Source organism: Pelophylax lessonae, assembly GCF_965119305.1.
Source record: "Pelophylax lessonae genome assembly, chromosome: 6".
NCBI classification, from domain to species: domain Eukaryota; kingdom Metazoa; phylum Chordata; class Amphibia; order Anura; family Ranidae; genus Pelophylax; species Pelophylax lessonae.
The window spans coordinates 313,319,380-313,340,624 of record NC_138773.1 but is presented as its reverse complement, the minus strand read 5'-3'; the positions used below and the strand labels follow the sequence as shown (position 1 = coordinate 313,340,624).

Genomic DNA, 21,245 nt, shown 5'->3' with positions numbered 1-21,245 from the left:
GGTCTAAGAAGATATGGAGCTGTGTCTGTCGATGAACTTCAGAGAAAAAGGATTTTACGGTAAGAACAAAAATTACTTTCTGATATAAAAAGTAGCCAATAAAAAAATCGAAAAAATCACATTTCTTCTTAAAGCGGTAGTATACTCTAAAAAAAAAAAAAACCCAGCAAGACACAGTCATAATGAGCTAGTATGCATCACATACTAGCTCATTATGAAATACTTACCTTAAAACGAAGCCCCGACACCGACCCCCGGACACCGCTGTGGGAGCGGACATGATCCCTCTGCATCTCTTCCGGGTTCGGCGGCTCCGGCGCCGAGAGTGGCCGGAGCCGCGATGACGTCACAGCATGCGCGCGGGGTCTTAACTTTCCGGCAACTTCCCGGCAAGGAACTCTACAGGTAAGCCTTATTATAGGCCTTATTATAGGCTTACCTGTAGGTAAAAGTCAAAAAATCGGTATACTACCACTTTAAGTTTAGGCCAATATGTATTCTCCTACATATTTTTGGTAAAAATCCCAATAAGTGTCCCAATAAGTGTATATCGATTGGTTTGCGCAAAAGTTAGTGCATCTACAAACTAGGGGAAATATTTATGTCATATATATTTCATTTTATCTTTTTTTTTCTAGTAATGGCGGTGATCAGTGAATTTTAGCGGGACTGCGACATTGCCGCGGACGGATCGGAACACCTAGCTGACATTTGTGGGGGGACCAGTGACATTACTACAGTAATCAGTGCTAAAAATATGCACTGTCATTGTACTAATGGCACTGGCAGGGAAGGGGTTAACACCAGGGGCGATTAAAGGGTTAAATGTGTCCCTAGGGGGCTGTTTTCTAACTGTATGGGGGATGGACTCACTAGATGAACACAGAGATCTGCGTTTTTGAATAGCAGGAACACAAGATCACTGTGTTCATCTCTGACAGAAATGCGGTCTGCCTTGTTTGCATCGGCAGACCGCCGTTCTGTCTCTCTGGGGAGCGATCGCAGGTGACATTGCGTCCGCCCCACCTGCTGATTGGCTCCCCCTCTGGCCAATCAGCATGCGCGCTGCTGACTTGCCTCAGTATATGTACTGCTGGCTGACAGCAAGTAGTTAAAGCGTCGCCTACGAAAAATATAGGGTACCGAATTTTGTTGTTGCTGTAGATACGCGCACATTTAAAGCTTCACACGTTGGGTATCTATTTACTTGGCACAAGCTCATCTTTTATATTTTACCCAAAAAATTGGGTAATATATTGCGCTTCTGTCCCTAAAATTTTAATGTATTTTTGACTGAAATTTGCACTTGAAAAATGATTGCGTAAATATCGTGTAACATAAAAATCTGGACCTACCACCAGTTTATTCTCCAGGGTCTCTGCTTGTATAGGGTTTTAACTAATTGTCAGGCCTAAAATTATTTAAAAACATGTAAGAAAAAAAAAATGGCAAAATAGCTCTAGCAACGAACGAAAGGGTTAGTAAGGTCACAGGTCCCCCAGCATCCCTTTAGCAATTTCAATTCCCCCCCCTTCCCGACACAAATCCCTCCCCCATCCACCCTCCTAGCACAAATACCCCCCTCCCAAATTTTCCCTCCTAGCACAAACACCCCAATCATTCTTACTTGCACACAATTCTCCTCCTCCCTCTACCACATCACCTCTTCTAGCACAAACCATCCAAATCCCCCTTCCTAGCACAAATCTCCTCCCAACACAATCCCCCTAAATACCCACTCCTAGCAACCTCCCCCCCCCCCCCCCAAAAAAAATTTTTTTTTCCCTCCTAGAACAATTCTTACTCCCAAATTATCCCTCCCAACACAAATCTCCTTGCCCCAATCACCCCCATCTCCCCACCTCACAGAATACCACAGTGCCCAGGGCTGTCAGCCTTGCTGCCCACTCCTTGTCTCAGCCCTGGCCACACCCATAATAAATTAGGCTGTCTGCCACCAGCATGCTGCAGAGATGGAGGGCTGTACCACCATACAGACCTGGCTGCTGGCAGTAAACCGTGCAGGAACCTGTGCATTGCACACACAATTAATTGATTGTAGTTGCAGCTCTCTGCAGACTTGAAAGAAAAGAAAAAAAAAAACAAAAAGCAAATTTTTTATTAGCTCGTTGTTGGTGCATTTATTACATTTGCATAAATGAATATTAAATTCTTCTAGATGAATTGATAAATAGCGACATTTGAATCTGTTGTTTGCTAAGATGTACTTTTTTTTCGGTCTTTAAGCTGAACTGGGAGATTACAGCCACTCGGAGCACCTCCCTGGGTACCTCGCCGATTACTCTTTTATCCCCAACCAACCTCTGGACTTCGAGAAGGAGATCGCTAAACTGCATCAGCAGCACAGGTAGGCTGGCTGACACTAATGCAGAGAGATGTCATAAAGTTCCTTGTTACGTGTTAAAGAATCGGTGCGCTTTGAAGGGGAAGCCATGTTTGCTCATTACATAAACAGTTCTCTGCTTCCTGCTATGCGGTGCTGCTCAGTGGTTGCAATTTAAAGTGGAATTTTACCCCGAATCCCCGTTCATACTGATGCGGTGTGGAATTTGCAGCGATTCCTGTGTGTTTCCTGCACCACAGCACAATCGCACTCCGTTCATGTGAACCGCTGTGGATGTCGGATGTTAAAGTGTTACTAAACCCACAACAGTAAAATCAGTCTGTATATACTAGGGATGCACCGATCCGATATTCGGATCGGATATCGGCCCCGATACTGGCAAAATAGCTGGATCGGGGGATCGGTAAAATTTAGCAGACCCACTGGCCAATCCGGGGCGTCGCTACTCTCCAGGCTTCTGACCCTCCCTCAATCAATTCAAAAGGAGGACATTTCCTAGGTATCTGCCAATCCCGATACCGATCCGGAAGTATTGCTTTGTTATAAGCTCACAAAACAGTACTTCCAGATCGGGATCTGCGATTTCACAAAGCAAAAGATCGGGACCAAAAAAGTCAGATCGGTGCATCCCTAGTATATACAGTATCTCACAGAAGTGAGTACACCCCTCACATTTTTATAAATATTTTATTATATCTTTTCATGTGACAACACTGAAGAAATGACACTTTGCTACAATGTAAAGTAGTGAGTGTACAGCTTGTATAACAGTGTAAATTTGCTGCCCCCTCAAAATAACTCAACACACAGCCATTAATGTCTAAACCGCTGGCAACAAAAGTGAGTACACCCCTAACTTATAATGTCCAGTTTGGGCCCAAAGTGTCAATATTTTGTGTGGCCACCATTAATTTCCAGCACTGCCTTAACCCTCTTGGGCATGGAATTCACCAGAGCTTCACAGGTTGCCACTGGAGTCCTCTTTTACTCCTCCATGATGACATCACGGAGCTGGTGGATGTTAAGATATAATAAAATATTTCCAAAAATGTGAGGGGTGTACTCACTTCTGTGAGATACTGTACAGTAAAGCATGCTTGTTATACTCACTGTGGAACCTAAGGCGTTAATCCTCTGCATTGTGTAAAAAGGCTGTTTGATCCTGTCTTCTCTGATCCTCCTCTACTTCCACAGTCCCCAATCCATCTCCTGATAGAAAAGAGGCTAGGGGACACTCTGCACAGGCTCACTTTGGTGTGTATTGCTAGAGAGGTGTTTTTTTTTTTTATCTTGGGAGGGTGCATGTGATCAGCACAGGGCCAATCAGCACTGTCCAGACAGTGGATTGGATTAGCAGTTTATATTTACTAAAATAATTGTATTTCCATGTTCTGTGTACTGTGGGATAGCAGATATAGTGACTGCAGGCTCCTGGGGAGAGCAGATATAGTGACTGCAGGCTCCTGGGGAGAGCAGATATAGTGACTGCAGGCTCCTGGGGAGAGCAGATATAGTGACTGCAGGCTCCTGGGGAGAGCAGATATAGTGACTGAGGGCTCCTGGGGGAGAGCAGATATAGTGACTGCAGGCTCCTGGGGAGAGCAGATATAGTGACTGCAGGCTCCTGGGGAGAGCAGATATAGTGACTGCAGGCTCCTGGGGAGAGCAGATATAGTGACTGCAGGCTCCTGGGGAGAGCAGATTTAGTGACTGCAGGCTCCTGGGGAGAGCAGATATAGTGACTGCAGGCTCCTGGGGAGAGCAGATATAGTGACTGCAGGCTCCTGGGGAGAGCAGATATAGTGACTGCGGGCTCCTGGGGGAGAGCAGATATAGTGACTGCGGGCTCCTGGGGGAGAGCAGATATAGTTACTGCGGGCTCCTGGGGAGACCAGATATAGTTACTGCGGGCTCCTGGGGAGACCAGATATAGTGACTGCGGGCTCCTGAGGAGATCAGATATAGTGACTGCGGGCTCCTGGGGAGACCAGATATAGTGACTGCAGGCTCCTGGGGAGACCAGATATAGTGACTGCGGGCTCCTGGGGAGAGCAGATATAGTTACTGCGGGCTCCTGGGGGAGAGCAGATATAGTGACTGCAGGCTCCTGGGGAGAGCAGATATAGGGACTGCAGGCTCCTAAAGGAGATCCGATATAGTGACTGCAGGCTCCTGGGGAGACCAGATATAGTGACTGCAGGCTTTTACATTAACGACACCTCAAAAACAAGCTGCGATACAATGCGATTGGCTGAATCGGGTACGAATCACACATACGGCCCGATCAGTTTTTCAGGTGGACCTGATCGGATGCCCAATGCATCCCTGTGGAGCAGCGGGTGTCAGCAGAGACATCTCCGCTGGCACCCGCTGCCATCCGATCCAATCCTGTCCGTCAAATCCAGACAGATGGAAACCCTATTTTCCATCCATCCAGCGGATATGATCGGATGAGAACGGACAGGTGGTCCGTTCTCATCCGATTCCCCCATAGGGGACAGCGGGGGTCTGACAGCTCCGTCTCTGCACACAGAGAGGAGACGGAGCTGTCATCCGCCTGCTCAGCGGGGATCGGCGAATCGATCCCCCGCTGAGCAGAACGGCTCCATCGATGGAACGGAGCCGTGTGAAAGGCGCCAAAGCCCTAACCTCCACCTAAACAAACCCTCAGGCTAAGAAACGGTTACACATTTATCCCATGCATGCAGCCTTTTTCTAAAACGCTGATCCTATAAAAAATCTAGGGGACGTGGAAGGACAGAAAGAAAAGCCGCACACCCAAAGACTGATAAGACAACAGCTACAGGGACCTGACATTCCTCCACGCCTTTGTCCAGGCTCCCGGCCGCCACCTGTCCTTCTCAAGACCCCGAATCTTCCCATCCTCACCCAGAATGTTGTGCACCACCACCTCAACAGGACTTTTTTCCAAGTGGAAACCTGACACTGTGCACTCCACGTTAAGTAACGGACTACTAAGCTAACTAGAAAAAGTGTCTCAAAATCAAAATCCCCATGCATCTCAAACGACCCATACGACCACTCTGCATAACTCAAGCGGGAAAGGAAAGGGATACCCAGAGCCCCACTCACCTGCTTATTGACTTTTACATTGAAGGGGCACTGAAGCAAGAAGTGGTCTATCGTCTCCTCCACACCGCCACACTCTACTCTTGGACAACCACGGTTCTCCGCAGAGCGATGCTTCAAGTTGCCCTTCACATAGAGCCTGCCACGGAACGAGAGCCAGGCCAAATTCCAAAATTTAAAGGGATTCTCTCCAGATTATTCAAACGCAGACCCTCCCTCTTAACAGGGCCTGGGCAATCCCTGAAGGCCAGTAGTCCGCTAAAGGCAGATTCTACAACCCTCCTCTCCAGGGCCTTCCTAGGAAGAGACTTAATTTCCTCCACCTCAACAAACTGAACCTCATTTAGAGGTCTGTAACCTACCTTCCTAGGTGGATGAGTGGCCTAGGTATAGTCAACCCAGTGGTATTTTTTTTCTTTGATGTTTTTGAAACCAAATTTTGGTAACATGCTGGCAGAGGAACCACCTGAGTGGGTTGGCATCTTTCAGTCCTGGTTTAGGCCATTTATGCGAAGCTGGGAGAATAGTGGACCAGTGAAAAGTCAGGAGCTTACCATGTCGGACCCTCAGGCTTTTCACTGGTCCACTATTCTCCCAGCTTCGCATAAATGGCCTAAACCAGGACTGAAAGATGCCAACCCCCTCAGGTGGTTCCTCTGCCAGCATGTTACCAAAATTTGGTTTCAAAAACATCAAAGAAAAAAAATACCACTGGGTTGACTATACCTAGGCCACTCATCCACCTAGGAAGGTAGGTTACAGACCTCTAAATGAGGTTCAGTTTGTTCCCCCATAAGAGTTGGAAGAAACAGGTGTAGATCTTTGCAAAGAGAGACACTGGCAAAACACAGACAAAGGTGACGTACAAATATACTGGGATCAGGTAAGTTTTTATCTGGTCAATCCTTTCCCTGTAAGAGAGAGTTTCCATTCCTTCCAGCTGGCAACCTTGGCATCGGCCTCTTGTCTGCTTTCCCAAATTGCAAGGCCATAATCGCCGGGACCAAATTTGATGCCTAAAATTTTAATCTCCTGCCGGGCTCTGGGAAGGTGTCCGGAAGCTCGAAGCTATCGCCTTCCCCTCCCATCCAGAAACCTTCACTCTTATCCTGATTGATCTTTGAGCCGAATGCCTTAGCATACTGCTCCATCACCGAGACCTCCTCTGCCTCCTCTGTCCCAGAAATGAAAACAAACACATCATCAGCATAGGCCACAACCCTCAAAGAGGGCTCACCAGTAATGGCCAAAAGACACTCCGCACAACGGTCTGCTCTCTAACCTCCTGATGAAGGGATCCATTGCACACGCGTATAGCAGAGGACTCAAAGGACTCCCCTGACGCACACCTGAGCCAAACCTAAAGGGCCTACCAATCACAAGCATGAAGCTTTCATCCCCTCTGTACAATGTCTTCAGCCAATCCATAAAGCCCCCCTCCAGGCCATACTTGCCAAGAAGCAGCCAGAGGTACTCATGATTGACCGGATCAAAAGCTTTTGCCTGATCCAATGCCAGCAGGCACTTTCCCCCGGCCTGCAGCCCTGCGCTGTTCCAGAGCCTCCCGGACAACTAACACCGCTGAAAAAGTGCTTCTACCTTGAACCGAACAGTGCTGGTGGTGAGAAGGTAGATTGCCGCTACAGAGGATAAATGCCAGAAAATTATTTTTGCCAGTATCTTCCTATCAACATTGAGAAGGCAAATGGGCTGCCAGTTCTCAATTCTTGAGGAATCTTTACCCTTTGACAAAAGAATCACCACAGATTGTCACATGGAGGGAGAGAGCGAACCCTCTCTGACAGCCATTTGAAAACCTCCACCAAAAACGGGGCCAGAGTAACCTTAAAGTGCTTATAAAAAACTCTGATGTCAGTCCATCTGGCCCAGGCGACTTCTTAATGGCAAGCTTCTCAATAGCCATAACCACCTCATCTGCAGTGATGTCCTCTGCCAAACTCACCAGAGAACTGCCTTTTCCCTGTCTTGGAATAGAATCCATAAAACCTGACATGCCAGCCTGATCGAGGTCCCTCCTGCCCAGGAGGTCAGCATAATATGACCTGGCGATTTCCAGGATCCCCGACTTGGACTTGGTCAAGGAACCCGTACTGTCAACCAGGCCTACAACTGACTTAACTGCTCTACCTTGTTTGCAATTCTGGTAAGGGTTGGGCGAGTGGTATTTCCCATAATCCCTTTCCAGAACCAAAGAGGCATGCCTGTCCATATTAACACTCCCTGAGCAAGAGTTTAACTTCAGAGAACCTCTCTGGATCTGTAATTTTTGAGACAAGCCTATCAAGCTTACTCCGCAAACGCTGGTAGGTGACATTATCAAGCTGTTTATTTCTTCCTATGGCCTTGAAAAACCCAACGAACCTTTGTTTTGTAAGCTCCCACCACTCTAACTTTCTGCTACAAAAGTCCATGATCGATACCTGTGACTGAGAAAAAATCCTCAAAGGATTGACTCACCTTCTCATCATCCAAGAATGCAGAATTCAGCTTCCAGGTACCCCTCCCCCCTAGATGGTATATCACAGACAGAATACAGAGATCGGAAAACTCCACCGCCGGACACACTGGTCCTGAGAAGGCACTGCGGTATATGTCAGAGCTATATAAATGTAGAGTGCAAGCTCCTCTGGTACAGAGACTGATGTGACTGGCTCAGAGTTCTCTGTACAGCACTGCGGTATATATCAGAGCTATATAAATGTAGGGTGCAAGCTCCTCTGGTACAGAGTAGGGATGCACCGAAATGAAATTCTTGGCCGAAGCCGAATAATAATGAAATGCTTGGCCGAAGGCCGAATACCGAACGCGGTGTTTTGCATTTTTTCCATTTATTTTGCCAATTTTTAGGTGGCACGCTGATGGGCACATTTTATATTAGGGGGCACGCTGATGGGCACATTTTATGTTAGGGGGCACTCTGATGGGCAAAACAAAACATTTAAATCAGCGTTGCTCTTAACATAAAATATGCCCATTAGCGTGCCCCCTAACATAAAATATGCCCATCAGAGTGCCCCTTAACATAAAATATGCTCATCAGCATGTCCCTTAGCATAAAATAAGGGGCACGCTGATGGCCACATTTTATGTCAAGGGAGCACTCTGTTGGGCACATTTTTTTTTTTTTTTTTTTTTAAGAGGCACTTTATAGGGCACTCTAATGAGCATGGCAAAATATGCCAGTCTGCACACTAATGCTTGTGCAGCTACCGTATTCTCCCCCAAATGTGCTCCACATACCTGAACTGCAGCCAGGTCGGAGCCAAAAGCCGCGAACAGGGGGGCGGGGCGTGCACATAGTGTCACGTCCTAGCTTGCTGGACCGAGTGTGAAGGAGCCGCAGTCAGGAGCAGGGGGCGGGACGCGCGCGTGACGTCACACCCCCTACTCGCGGCCGGACAGGACACCGGCGGCGTGTGAGCAGGGAGCCGCAGTGAGGAAGGGGACTGAAGGACTCCTAGGAAGCGGGCTCGCGGTCTGGGCGGAAGCATCGCGCGGGCCGCCATTTAGTGACGGCCGCTGTAGTGCCTCCGGCTATGTTTACAGTGATGCTCGGGGATGGCGGATCGCCGGTCGGGACATTGTTCGGCACAAATTTATTCGGCCTTTTTACTTATTCGGCCGAACACCGAAAGTGCTTTTTTTGCTATTTTCGGCCGAATAATGTTCGGTTGCCGAACATTCGGTGCATCCCTAGTACAGAGACTGATGTGACTGGCTCAGTTTTCTCTGCAGCACTGCAGTATATGTCAGAGCTATATAAATGTATAATAATAGTGTGTGACTGGGGGGGGGGGGGGACATTAGAGTGTAAGCTCCTCTGGTACAGAGACTGATGTGACTGGCTCAGTGTTCTCTGTACAGCACTGCGGTATATATCAGAGCTATATAAAAGTTGATAACTATACTGGATGTAATCAATGACATCTTTGTGTTTTTCAGGGGCCTGACTCCGGCAGAAGCTGAATTCAGTTATCTGAACACCGCTCGCACCTTGGAGCTGTACGGCGTGGAGCTGCACTACGCTCGGGTCAGTGTCTGTGTGTCGCATTGCAATCTTTTCCCTCCAGCCAGACATTCCTGTTTTATTTAACGTCCCCATCCACTGTATACAAAGCAGCCCCAAGCAGTGGTGATTGTATGTGAAGAGATGATTGATCGCCACACTCAGGGTACTGTCATTGTACAATTAATTAGCGATGTTGGTGAGTTATGCAGTCGCACATCTGCAGTCGTTAGTTCGGCCGTTTTATTGAGGGGCCCCATCCGCTCGGCACTGATATTCCACACACATTGTCATGCGAGTCTCCCGTTTCAAAGGATGACCTTTCATTTGAATGTTTCCCGTCATTAGAAGTGCTTCCTTCCTGCAGCGTGCTTGTATCCGTCACTGTCCGCCACCAATGTAAACAGCCGTGTGAGCGCTGAGAGAGGTGTGTGGGTCGAGGCTTTGGCCTGCCTTTCATGATTTCGCCTATTAGTTTGTGTGCGGGAAAAGTTCTGCCGGTCTTTATATGAGGATCAGCCACAGAATGACTTTTCGTTTTGCTGCTCTTTACCAGATATTTACTAAATCTAGATTGGCTTACCGCCATTTTTTTTTAAAACTTCAACCTCTTGCCCGAGCTCAATACGTATACACTACATTGTCAGAAGTATTGGGACGCCTGCCTTTACACACACATGAAATTTAATGGCATCCCAGTCTTAGTCCGTAGGGTTCAATATTGAGTTGGCCCACCCTTTGCAGCTATAACAGCTTCAACTCTTCTGGGAAGGCCATTATATGGCACTGCATTACTTTAACTGACAGTTGCGCGGTCGTGCGATACTGTACACAAATTAAATTTATATCATTTTTATTCACACAAATGCGCTATAAATGAAAAAAGGCTCACGGACTAATTTTTAAAAAAACCCTATATTTTTGACTTTCTGCTATAAAACATATCCAATAGATTGAAAAAAAATCAAATTTCTTCATAAATTTAATTTAATATGTATTCTGCTATGTTTTTGGTATTAAAAAATCCCAATAAGCGTATATTGCTTGGTTTGCGCCAAAGTTATAGTGTCTACAAACTAGGGGTATATATACTAAATTTTTTATTTATTTATTCTATTCTAGTAATGGCGGTGATAAGCGACTTATAGCCGGACTGTGATATTGCGGCGGAATGTCGGACACCAAGGCACGGTTCACGCTGGGGCGGCTTCAAAGTCGCCCGACTCTGAATTTTCCCCGTATAGCTCGACTTCTTTAATAGCTCAACTTCTTTATTAGAAGTCAATGCAAGCCGCTCCGAAGTCGCCCCAAGTCGTGCAGGAACCTTTTTCTAAGTCGGAGCGACTTGCATTGCTTGATTAGAACAGTTCCTTTTGGACTGAATGGAGCGCAACTCGTTCGGCAACTAAGTCGTCTGACAAGTCGCCCCAGTGTTAACCAAGCCTAACTGACACTGTTGACACTTTGTGAGAACCAGTGACACTAAGGCCCCGTTCACATAGGGGCGACGCGACCTCGGAGCGGCCGCCACGGACTTCATAACATTGAAGTCTATGGCGGTCGCCTCAAAGAAGCTCCGGACCCTTTTTCTAAGTCGGAGCGACTTGTGTCGCTCCTATTAGAACGGGTCCGCAGCTTCCCTATGGGAGGTGACCTACACAGGTCGCCTCAGTGTGAACCGGGACTAATACAGTGATCAGTGATAAAAATATACACTGTCCCTGTACTAATGACACTGGCTGGGAAAGATGTTAAAAATCCAGGGCGTTCAAAGGGTTAACTGTGTGCCTAGCCAGTGTTTACATGTACTGTGAGGTGCTTTTACTAAGTGAAGTAATGGATTTTTTGGGAGACAAAATCCAGCACTTCCCCGCTGTCAGAACGGAGCTGATGCTTGTTTACTACAATCAGTGGGTGCCGGCAGACATCCAGTGCCCAGCACCCATGGATGAGTAATCGCAGCAGAAGCGGGCTGTCGCCGGTTAGTGCGCCCCCTAGGCAGAAGTGCAGAATCACACACACGCACGCGTGTATGTGTGTGTGTGTGTGTGTGTATATATATATATATATATATATATATGTATGTATATGTGTGTGATTCGGCACAAGAGGGGCACCCTGTAGCAGTATATTTGCTATAGGGTGGCCCTTAAAGTTCGGTTCCAGTGGCTTTTGTGTTTATTAAAAGTCAGCTACAAAAAGTGTAGCTGCTGATTTTTAATAAACACATACTCACCTGTCCAGCGATGCAGCCGGGGGGAAGCCTTGGTTCTCTCCGTTTTTTTTTCCCCGCAGCGCCGGCATCTCTAGTGTGGGCACCCGGCTGTGACAGCTTGTGGCTTCACAGCCGGGTGCGCACTGCGCATGCGTGAGTCTAGATTGGCCAGGCAATCTTTTGGGACCTGTGACGTGTCTCAGAAGATTGCAGGGAAGGGAGGGGGAGAGAACTTCTGCCCAAGCCACCTAGGCGGCCAGAGCGGAAGTGGAAGTGGGTACCTGTCAAAACTAGGTACCCGCTCCCCCCCCCCCCCCCAAAAAAAAAAAATGACATTCCATGTGGCATGTCAGGGGGTGGGGACCACTTAAAGCAGAAGTTCCACTTTTGAGTGGAACTCCGCATTAAGTGGTTAAAGTGGAATTCCAGTTAAAGTCTAACTAAGCTAAAAACGACTTCCACAACAATTCTAAGCCTGATCTATCTACCCTGTAAAGGAAAGTTCTGTATACTTACCTATTCATAATTCGGTCCAGTTACATGATTGGGTCCCAGCGCCAGCTTCAGTGTAGAGGAGGAACAGCCGGCAACAGATGCCCCATAGTAAGCCTATGGGTGAGGACATCACACAGGCTCTGCAGCCGCTGTCAGCGGTCTCTCCTATTCACTGAAGCCAGCGCTGGAGAGATCATGTGACCTGACTAACTTCAGAAGTATACAGAACTTTCCTTTGCAGGGTAGATAGAATAGGCTTAGAATGGTTGTGGGAGTCAATTTAAAAGTTGGGGGTTAAATGTTTTTCCAGAGTCATACTTACCTAGGTGGATGCAGCATTGGTCCCCCGGCTCTTTTAACACTGAGAACCGAGCGATCGAACACCACTAATCGCTCGGTTCTCACAGCTCCCCGAGCAGACAGCTGGTGACTGTCAGTCAGTGGCTCTCTGCTCACTGGAGCGCTCGGCTGTAGAGGGGGCAAGAGCGGCTCGCTGGAAGGGTGAGGTAGGTGTCGGTCCAGGCATGTGATTACATCCCGACTCCATTGTTGCGATCTTGCCTGACCCTGGACCGGCTCTGTGATGTCAGCAGACGGTGGACGTCAGCTGAAAACGGGTCACAGGAGTGCAGAATGAACTGCACTTCTGTGATCCACAGGAGAAGTATACCAAACGAGCTTTGGCTGTACTTCCCCTTTAAGCTTAGTTATTTTTTGACTAAAATTACACTTTAAGAGGAAAAGGGGAAGAAGGAGTTGATTGGGATAAACTAAAAGTTCTAAAGGGGTTAAGTAGGAACAAATTCTTTTTAAATTGCATGCACTCCTTTTATTCAGCGCCACACAGTGGTGAGAACTGACTGCATAGCAAACAAGGCGAATTGTCTTGTCTTTGTGCCGGAAATGCGCAGGACAAGGCAGGTTGGTGCACATAGAGTGAACAGGACCCTAAATAGGAAGAGGGAGCCGTATAACATTTAGTGACTGGGGGAGGGGTGGGGTGGGTTATTACCCGTTATGTGCATTTCCTATTGATGTGTGGATCTGCCCTCTGTGAGCGGCTTTTGTAACGTCTGAATTTTCCATCTTCCCTGCAATTACACTGGAGGAAGACCGCAATTACACCGGCGAACCCTCCCAGCTGGAACCGTAATTAATGTGGATTGCCTCATCTGGCTGCTCACATGTGCCAGAGCGCATCGTCTATTTTTACTGCCCGTCACACTGATCTGGGCAGAGGAATCTTCCACTCACAATATTTTCATGGTGTGGATACTTGTATGTGAGTGCGTGTGTATTTATTTATTTTCAGGTACTTATATATAGCGCTGTCAATTTACGCAGCGCTTTACATATACATTGTGCATTCACACCAGTCCCTGCCCTCAAGGAGCTTACAATCTAAGGTCCCTAACTCACATACATACACAGTAGGGACAATTTTTTTATACAGGATCCAATTAACCTACCAGCATGCCTTTGGAGTGTGGGAGGAAACCGGAGTACCCCGGAGGAAACCCACGCAGGCACAGGGAGAACATGCAAACTCCAGGCAGGTAGTGTCGTGGTTGGGATTCGAACCAGCGACCCTCTTGCTGCTAGGTGAAAGTGCTAACCACTACACCACTGTGCCGCCCATATGTATGTGTGTGTATGTGCGTGGTTGTACGTGCGTGCCTGTGTGTGTGCTCGCGTGTGTGGGTGCGTGCGTGTGTGTGTGTGCGCGTATGTGTGTGCGTGCGTGTGTGTGTGCTCGCGTGTGTGGGTGTGTGTGCGTGCGTGTGTGTGTGTGTGCGTGGGAGCAGCATCTGTCCCGAACACACTTTCCTCTCTCGGTAAACACCAAACAGACAGGCGCCCAATGCCACGTGTGAGATGGAGACCTGAACCTAGCCTGTTGTGGCTGGGCCTAATGCCATAATAATCCCAAAAGCAAACATTTATTATATTGCAGCTTATCAATTCCTAGATGTGGTGGCTGCATTCATTTTCTTTTTTTTAGGCTTTCTTCTATTTTCACCTGATGATCCAGCCAGTAAGTCTGTTTTTCACAAGCTCACGCTCTCCAGTGGAATCTATCAGTTTACATAGATGAGACAAACCACTTAAAGCGGAGTTCCACCCAAAAGTGGAACTTCTGCTTATATGCTTCCTTCCCCCCCCCCCCCCCCCCGGTGCCACCTTTCAGGGGGAGGGGGGAATGGGTACCTGTTTTTGTCAGGTATCCTTCCCCACTTCCGGGAGACAGCGCTGCCCCTCGGAAGTTCGGCCCTCCTCCTTCTTCCTCCACTGCTAGGCCAATTACAAAGCACAGCGTACTTCGCGCATGCGCAGTAGGGAGGCAGCTGTGAAGCCGAAAGGCTCCACTGCTTGGTTTCCTTACCCTGAATGGCGGTGGCAGCACCCGAGAGTCGATATGAAAATCGGCTTCGGGTGCCGACATCAGAGGAACCCTGGACAGGGAAGTTCTAATATTTAAAAGTCAGCAGCTACAGTATTTGTAGATGCTGACTTTAAATGTTTTCCTGTGGGGGGAGGAACTCTGCTTTAACACAGGGGGTGAATACAATGATCAGCTTTGATTTATTCCTGTAAAACCTTTATCCCTAAGGCCCCTTTCACGCAGGGGAGTCCGTCGGCGGACTCCGTTTCTCTCAGCAGGGGATCGATCCGCCAATGCTCGCTCTCAGGAGGCTAGGGAGCAAGCATGAGCCGCCGGCAGTTCGCTCCCACCCCCGCTCATCAGCAGGGAAGCTGATGCGTGTGTCAGGCGGCTCCGATTGCGGGCGGGCGGCAAGTGGTAATGTGAAAGATGATGTTAACGGCAAGTAAAGATGCCTAACATGTCACGCTTTAAAATTGCGCACGGTCGTGGAATGGCGACAAACTACGGTACCTAAAAATCTCCATAGGCGACGCTTTCAAAGTTTTTACAGGTTACCTGTTGAGAGTTACAGAGGAGGTCTAGTGCTATAAATATTGTTCTCGCTCGAACGCTCGCGGCAATACCTCCATGTGTGGTGCAAACACCGTTAGCATATGTGTGCGCGATTTACGTTTGCTTCTGCGCGCGAGCACAGAGGGTTAGGGGCGCTTTAGGCATTTTTTTTTTCTTATTTATTTTTGTTTTTTTACACAGTCCTTTTACATTTTTTTTTTTTAATACTTTTATTCCTATTACAGGTTATGTAAACATCCCTTATAATAGAATTAGGGATGACAGGTCCTCTTTATGGAGAGATCTGGGGTCAAAAAGACCCCAAATCTCTTCTCTACCTTTAAAAGCAAAATATTTAAAGGAGAAGTATGGGGAAAGCTTGTTTGGCTGTACGTCTCCTATGGATCACAGGAGTGCATTTCATTGTGCACTCCTGTGACCAGTTTTCAGCAGAGAGCGGGCTGAAGTCCGTTCTCTGCTGATGTCACAGAAGTCAGTCCACGCAATGAGTCATCACGACCATGGAGTCGGGACCTGGCAGGTACCTGGACCGACACCCAACTCAGCCTTTCAGTGAGCCACTGACAGCCTGAGCGGTCAGTGCACAGTGAGTGAGGAGGGGGCAGAGCAGAGAGCTGTGACTGATAGTCAGCAGCTCTTTGCTCGGGGAGAGTGGTGTTCGATCGCTCGGCTCTCAGTGCAGAGGCACCGGGGGACAGATGCTGCATCCACCTAGGTAAGCATAAATAGGGACAAAAAAAAAAGCTATACATCTCTTTTAAAAAGTAAAAAACATTTTTGGACCTCTTGCTTTAAAAAAAAGTTACTTACTTCCACCCTAGACTGGAAGTGACGTCATGACGTCGCTTCGGTCCTCCAAGACCATAGAGGCAATGAAAGCGGATCTACCGGGGGCGTAACTACAGGGGTTGCAATTGCAACCGGGCCTGTGCGGCTCCCCTGTACACCTGGATAGGAGGGGCGGCGTGGGCAGCATGTAGAGAAATCACTGTCCTCCTTTCTCCTCCAGTAGCTGCAGGATGAAAATGGAGGAGATTGGTTCCTCTGTATGCTGCCCCCGCCGCTCCTCCTATCCAGTTCTGCTGTCTCTGGGCCCCTGTGTGTTTCCCTGCCCCCCCCCCCCCCCTTACTGTGCTCCCTCCCCTCTCCTGCTGGCTGCTGCAGGGCATGTGTCACAATAGAGAAGCAGTAAGGGGTCGGTAAATATGTAATTTACCAGCTCCTTCCTTTTCTGAATGGACAGAGTCCTAGTCAGTGACATTGTAAAAAAATTAAATAAAATGATAAAAAATAATACAATTAAAATACCAAAAAATAAAAACTACTGACACCAGTGGGTGAACTTCCAGGATCGCAAAGGTCACACCCGGGCCCTGGCATTCCACCACCATGGGGAGGCCCCAAGATGGCAGGAAGGGGACCCACTGCAGAACTTGTGAAAGGGTCCCGCTGTGGGACCGTAATAAAGGGCCCCCGCAACGAGAGTAAAGTGCCCCAGGATCAGTGGAAAGAGCCCCCAGGCTTGAAGGGAAGGGCCCTGTCCGGGGGGCCCTTCATGGTTTCTTGCACCGAGGCCCTGAAGGTTCTAGTTACACTTCTGGGATCTACTCTTTGATCGTCTGTGCGACCAGGCGGTGGCACTGTCGGATCTTTTCTCGGGTGAGCTGGCGAACAGCCTGAAAGACAGCGGGGGGGTGGTCGTCCCATGCCACTGCTTCTGGAAGAGATTTCGCAGCTCGTGAGAAAGCCAGCCGCCAGCTGAAAAAAAATAAAAATAATACCAGCGTTATGGATGATCTCTTCAGTCATAATCCCAGTAAACCACTTGCAAACCGCAACGTAAATAAATGTATTGCAGTCGGCAAGTGGTTAACAGTCTATTCTAACACCTTAATATTCTCAAACGCATAAAGTAGTGAAAAAAAACGAGTGTCATAACCACAACAACACCCCTCAATTCACAGAAATGTAGAAAGAGTGAAAAGATGTGCAAACATCACATTCAGAACAATCCTCAAACAAAGTCTATTAACCACTTAAAGTGGAGTTCCGCCTTCCCCTCCAAAAATGAAGTCAGCAGCTACACGCACTGTACACACACTGTACCCATATTGTACACGCACTGTACACGCACTGTACACACACTGTACCCATATTGTACACGCACTGTACACGCACTGTACCCATATTGTACACGCACTGTAAACGCACTGTAGCTGCTGACTTTTAATATCAGGACACTTACCTGTCCTGGAGTTCAGCAATGTCGGGTGCTGCCGCTGCCATTGCCGGTAAGGGAACCCGGCAGTGAAGCCTTGCGGCTTTACGGGCGGGTCCCTACTGCGCATGCGCGAAGCGTGCTGCAGATTCCTATTGGCACAGCGCTGGGGGAAGGAGGAGGGGGCCAAACTTCCGAGGGACAGCGCCGCATCCCAGAAGTGGGGAAGGGTACCTGTCAAAAACAGGAAGCAAAAGCGCATAAGGGTGGAACTCCACTTTAAGGACAGCCCCGCGTACATATACTGCGGCAGGGCAGCCCTTAAGCGCAAAATACCGTGTGTGTGTGTGTGTGTGTGTATGTATGTATGTGTGTATATATATATATATATATATATATATATATATATATATATATATATATATATATATATATATATATATATATGTATATATATATATAAATATACGCGGGAGTGACGTCACCGCGGCTCCAGCCAATCAGATGGCCGGATCCCGGAAGACGGGCGACTGAACATGTCGCCTTTCATACAGGTAAGCGGGCGGCACGGCAGGGGGCTCGTTCTAAGGTAAGTATTTCATAATGAGCTAGTATGCGATGCATACTAGCTCATTATGTGTTTCTCTTTCAGGGTGTAAAAAAATAAATAAAATCGGGTTTACAACCTCTTCAAGGGAGCAAATCCTTCCAGTCCAGAAGTGGTTAATATACGCTTTTTGGGGATTTTTTTTTTTTTTTTTTTTTTACCAAAAATATGTAGCAGAATACAAATTTGGCCTAAACTGTTAAAGAATTTTTATATATATTTTTTTTTTTATTTATTTATTTTATTGGATCTGTTTTATAGCAGAAAGTAAAAAATGTTGTGTTTTTTTAAAAATTGTCAGATTTTTTTGTTTATGGCGTAAAAAATAAAAAGTGTAGAGGTGATTGAATACCACCAAAAGAAAGCGCTAATTGGGGGGGGAACATTCATTTTATTTTGGTACAGCGTCGCACGACCGCTGTCAGTTAAAGTAACGCAGTGCCGGATCGCGAAAAATGGCCTGGTTATTAGGGGGTGAACCTTTCTGGGGCTGGAGAGGTTAATAAGAGAGAAGAAAAAAGTGCTCCACCTCCTTTTATAAAACTCCTCCTCCAAACACCGCCCCGTTCTCCTGCAGCCCCTCCCCTTTCAGGAAGTCACTCACTGGAACTATACCGCCCCCTCCAATTTCATGGCTGCAATGACTCCCTTTATATAACCGCATCTCCGCTTCAGGAATTCTCGCCATTGCGTCACTCCTTCATCAGGCTCAATAATCACCACCAATAGAAGGAAGAAAAGAAACCACCTTCAATGAGACATTCAATTCATTTAAAAATATTACTCATAATTTTAGGGCCGGTTCAGACCACATGCAGCCCAGTGCGTTTTTCTTCTGCATCAAAAATGCATGAAAGGCAGGTTATACGGTTTCCAATGTCATAGGTCACACCAGTGCGTTCCAGTTCCAGTAGAACATGCTGCAATTTTTCCTGCGCTGGACTGTACTAAAAAAACACACCGGTACAATTGAAGGAAAGAAAAAAATGCTGAAATCTGGAACAGATCTGGAGTGCGTTTTTGTGAACCAGCCCAGAAAGAAGATTATATGTTTTCCAATGTCATAGTTCACACCAGTGCGGTCCAGTTCCTGAAAAAAAAAAAAGTAGAACTGGCTGCAATTTTTTCTGCACTGGGCTGTACTAAAAAATCGCACTGGAACGCATCAAAACGCATCGGACCCCCAGTACAATGAAAAAAAAAAAAACCTAGAAAAAAAGAAGTTAAAAAGCACCTGGAATGCATCCAAAATGGGTCAAAAACGCATTAAAAGTGCGTATGCAGAAATGAATCCGGAAACAGAGTGCGTTTTTTGTGGTGTGAACCAGCCCTAAAACCATAAATGGCGCTCATCAATAATCAAAAATGCCTCCAAAAGTAGTGATCTCCCTTTCTTACCACCTCTGGAAAGCTAAGGCACTTCCATCTCGTCGCTTCCGGCCCTGACGTCGCTTCCTTTTGCCATGTAGCCACACTCCGACGCGTTTCATCATTTCCGACTTCTTCACAGGTGGTTCATTAGAGAGGGAGGAATTAATGCTGTAAAAATACAGAAAGCAGACCTGCCCACCCGATGTGTATATAAATATATATATCTGATTCTATAGATTCTGTACTGTAATTGTATATTTATTTTATACTGTTCCAGGATCAGAGTAACAATGAGATCCTGATCGGAGTGATGTCAGGAGGGATTGTGATCTATAAAAACCGCATACGAATCAATACCTTCCCATGGTGAGCACTCTTCCTTTTCTTTCATGTTATACTATGTGTCAGTAGTGATGGGAACAATCTTACCTGTGGTTTGGCTTGAAGCACCTCCTGCTGTGATTGGGCCCCGTCATCCCCGCCTCCCCTCTCCCGCCGGCTGCTGCGGGGGATGTGTCAGGGTGCAGAGCAAAGAAGGGGCCCGTAAATGTGTCATTTATCGGCCCTTTCCTTGATCCGTACTGATCACTGACTCTGTCCATTCAAAACTGAGATATAGTAAACTCTTTACTATGCTTCACTTTGTGAATGAACAAAAGCCTCTGTGCATTCTCCATTCATTCTGTGCTGCTGAGGGCCTTTGTCCTCAATCTCCTTTCTCTGGCTCAAAGGTGAAGAGGACTAATTAGCCCCCCCAAATGGGCTCCTACAAAATTATTAAAATTACTAAAAAATGTAATTGTAAAATCTATAATATAAATATATATATATAGAGATGTATTTATAAAATGGTAAAAAATAATTTTAGAAAATTATTAAATGACATAAAAGGGGAAAAAAAAAAAAGGAAATTAAATTAAAAAAAAAAAAAAAAAAAAACTGCTGTCACCAGTGGCGGAACTACCACGATCTCAAAGGTCGAACTTGGGACTGGACCCTGGAGTTCTGCCACCACGGGGTGGGGGGGGAACAACCATGTCAGAGTTCCGCTACGGGACCGCAATAAAGGGTCCTGCAGTTGGGAGTAAAGAGAATAAAATTGTTGAAAATGAAAAATAAAAATTGTAAAAAATAAACAACCTAAAATGGTAAAAGTATTGACACCAGTGGCAGAACTACTAGGGTACCAAAGGTCAAATTTGTGACTGGGCCCTGTTGTTCTGCCAACATGGGGGGCACAACCTTGTCAAAGGGTCCTGCTGTGGGACCGCAATAAAGGGTCCTGCAGTGGGAGTAAAGGGAAAACATTTTTTTTTTTTTTTTTTTTTTAATGAAATTGTAAAAAAAAAATTAACATAAAATGGTAAAAGACATGAAATTAAATAACAAAAAAATAAAAACTACTGACGCCAGTGGTGGAACTACCAGGGTCCCAATGGTCGAAGTTGCAACTGGGCCCTTGCACTCTCCCATTGTGGGTGGGCACAACATGTAAAAGGGTCCCGCTGCAGGACTGCAATAAAGGGTCCCACAGTGGGAGTAAAGAGCCCCAGCTGGGAGTCGGGGTGGGGGGGGGTTTCTGGCACCAGGTCCTAGTTACGCCTCTGGTACAAGTCAATGAATATCTTGGCTCATATTTTAGGCTCCCTTTCATTGGTTAATGATTTCTGTTACCACTGGGCTGTTCTGCCAACCAACAAAGCCAGGCGAGCTGAATGGTATTTTTAGTAGGATGTTACTTATGTGGTTTTGTTGGCTTGTATGCTGTGTGTCTGCTGTATGCTGCGTGTCTGCTGTGTGCTGTGTGCTGTGTGTCTGCTGTATGCTGTGTGTCTGCTGTATGCTGTGTGTCTGCTGTATGCTGTGTGTCTGCTGTATGCTGCGTGTCTGCTGTATGC

General features: G+C 47.0%; 1 protein-coding gene across 2 annotated transcripts in view; it reads left to right on the top strand.

Annotated features, from left to right (window-relative positions):
• Positions 1–21,245, top strand: part of PTPN4 (protein tyrosine phosphatase non-receptor type 4) — a 215,690-nt gene that overhangs the window by 72,352 nt on the left and 122,093 nt on the right. For both annotated transcript variants that reach the window (XM_082261048.1, XM_082261049.1), the window contains exons 8-10: positions 2,248–2,368; positions 9,419–9,506; positions 19,625–19,713. In XM_082261048.1, coding sequence (XP_082117174.1) covers positions 2,248–2,368; positions 9,419–9,506; positions 19,625–19,713 — 298 coding nt within the window. The remainder of the gene's footprint in view (positions 1–2,247; positions 2,369–9,418; positions 9,507–19,624; positions 19,714–21,245) is intronic.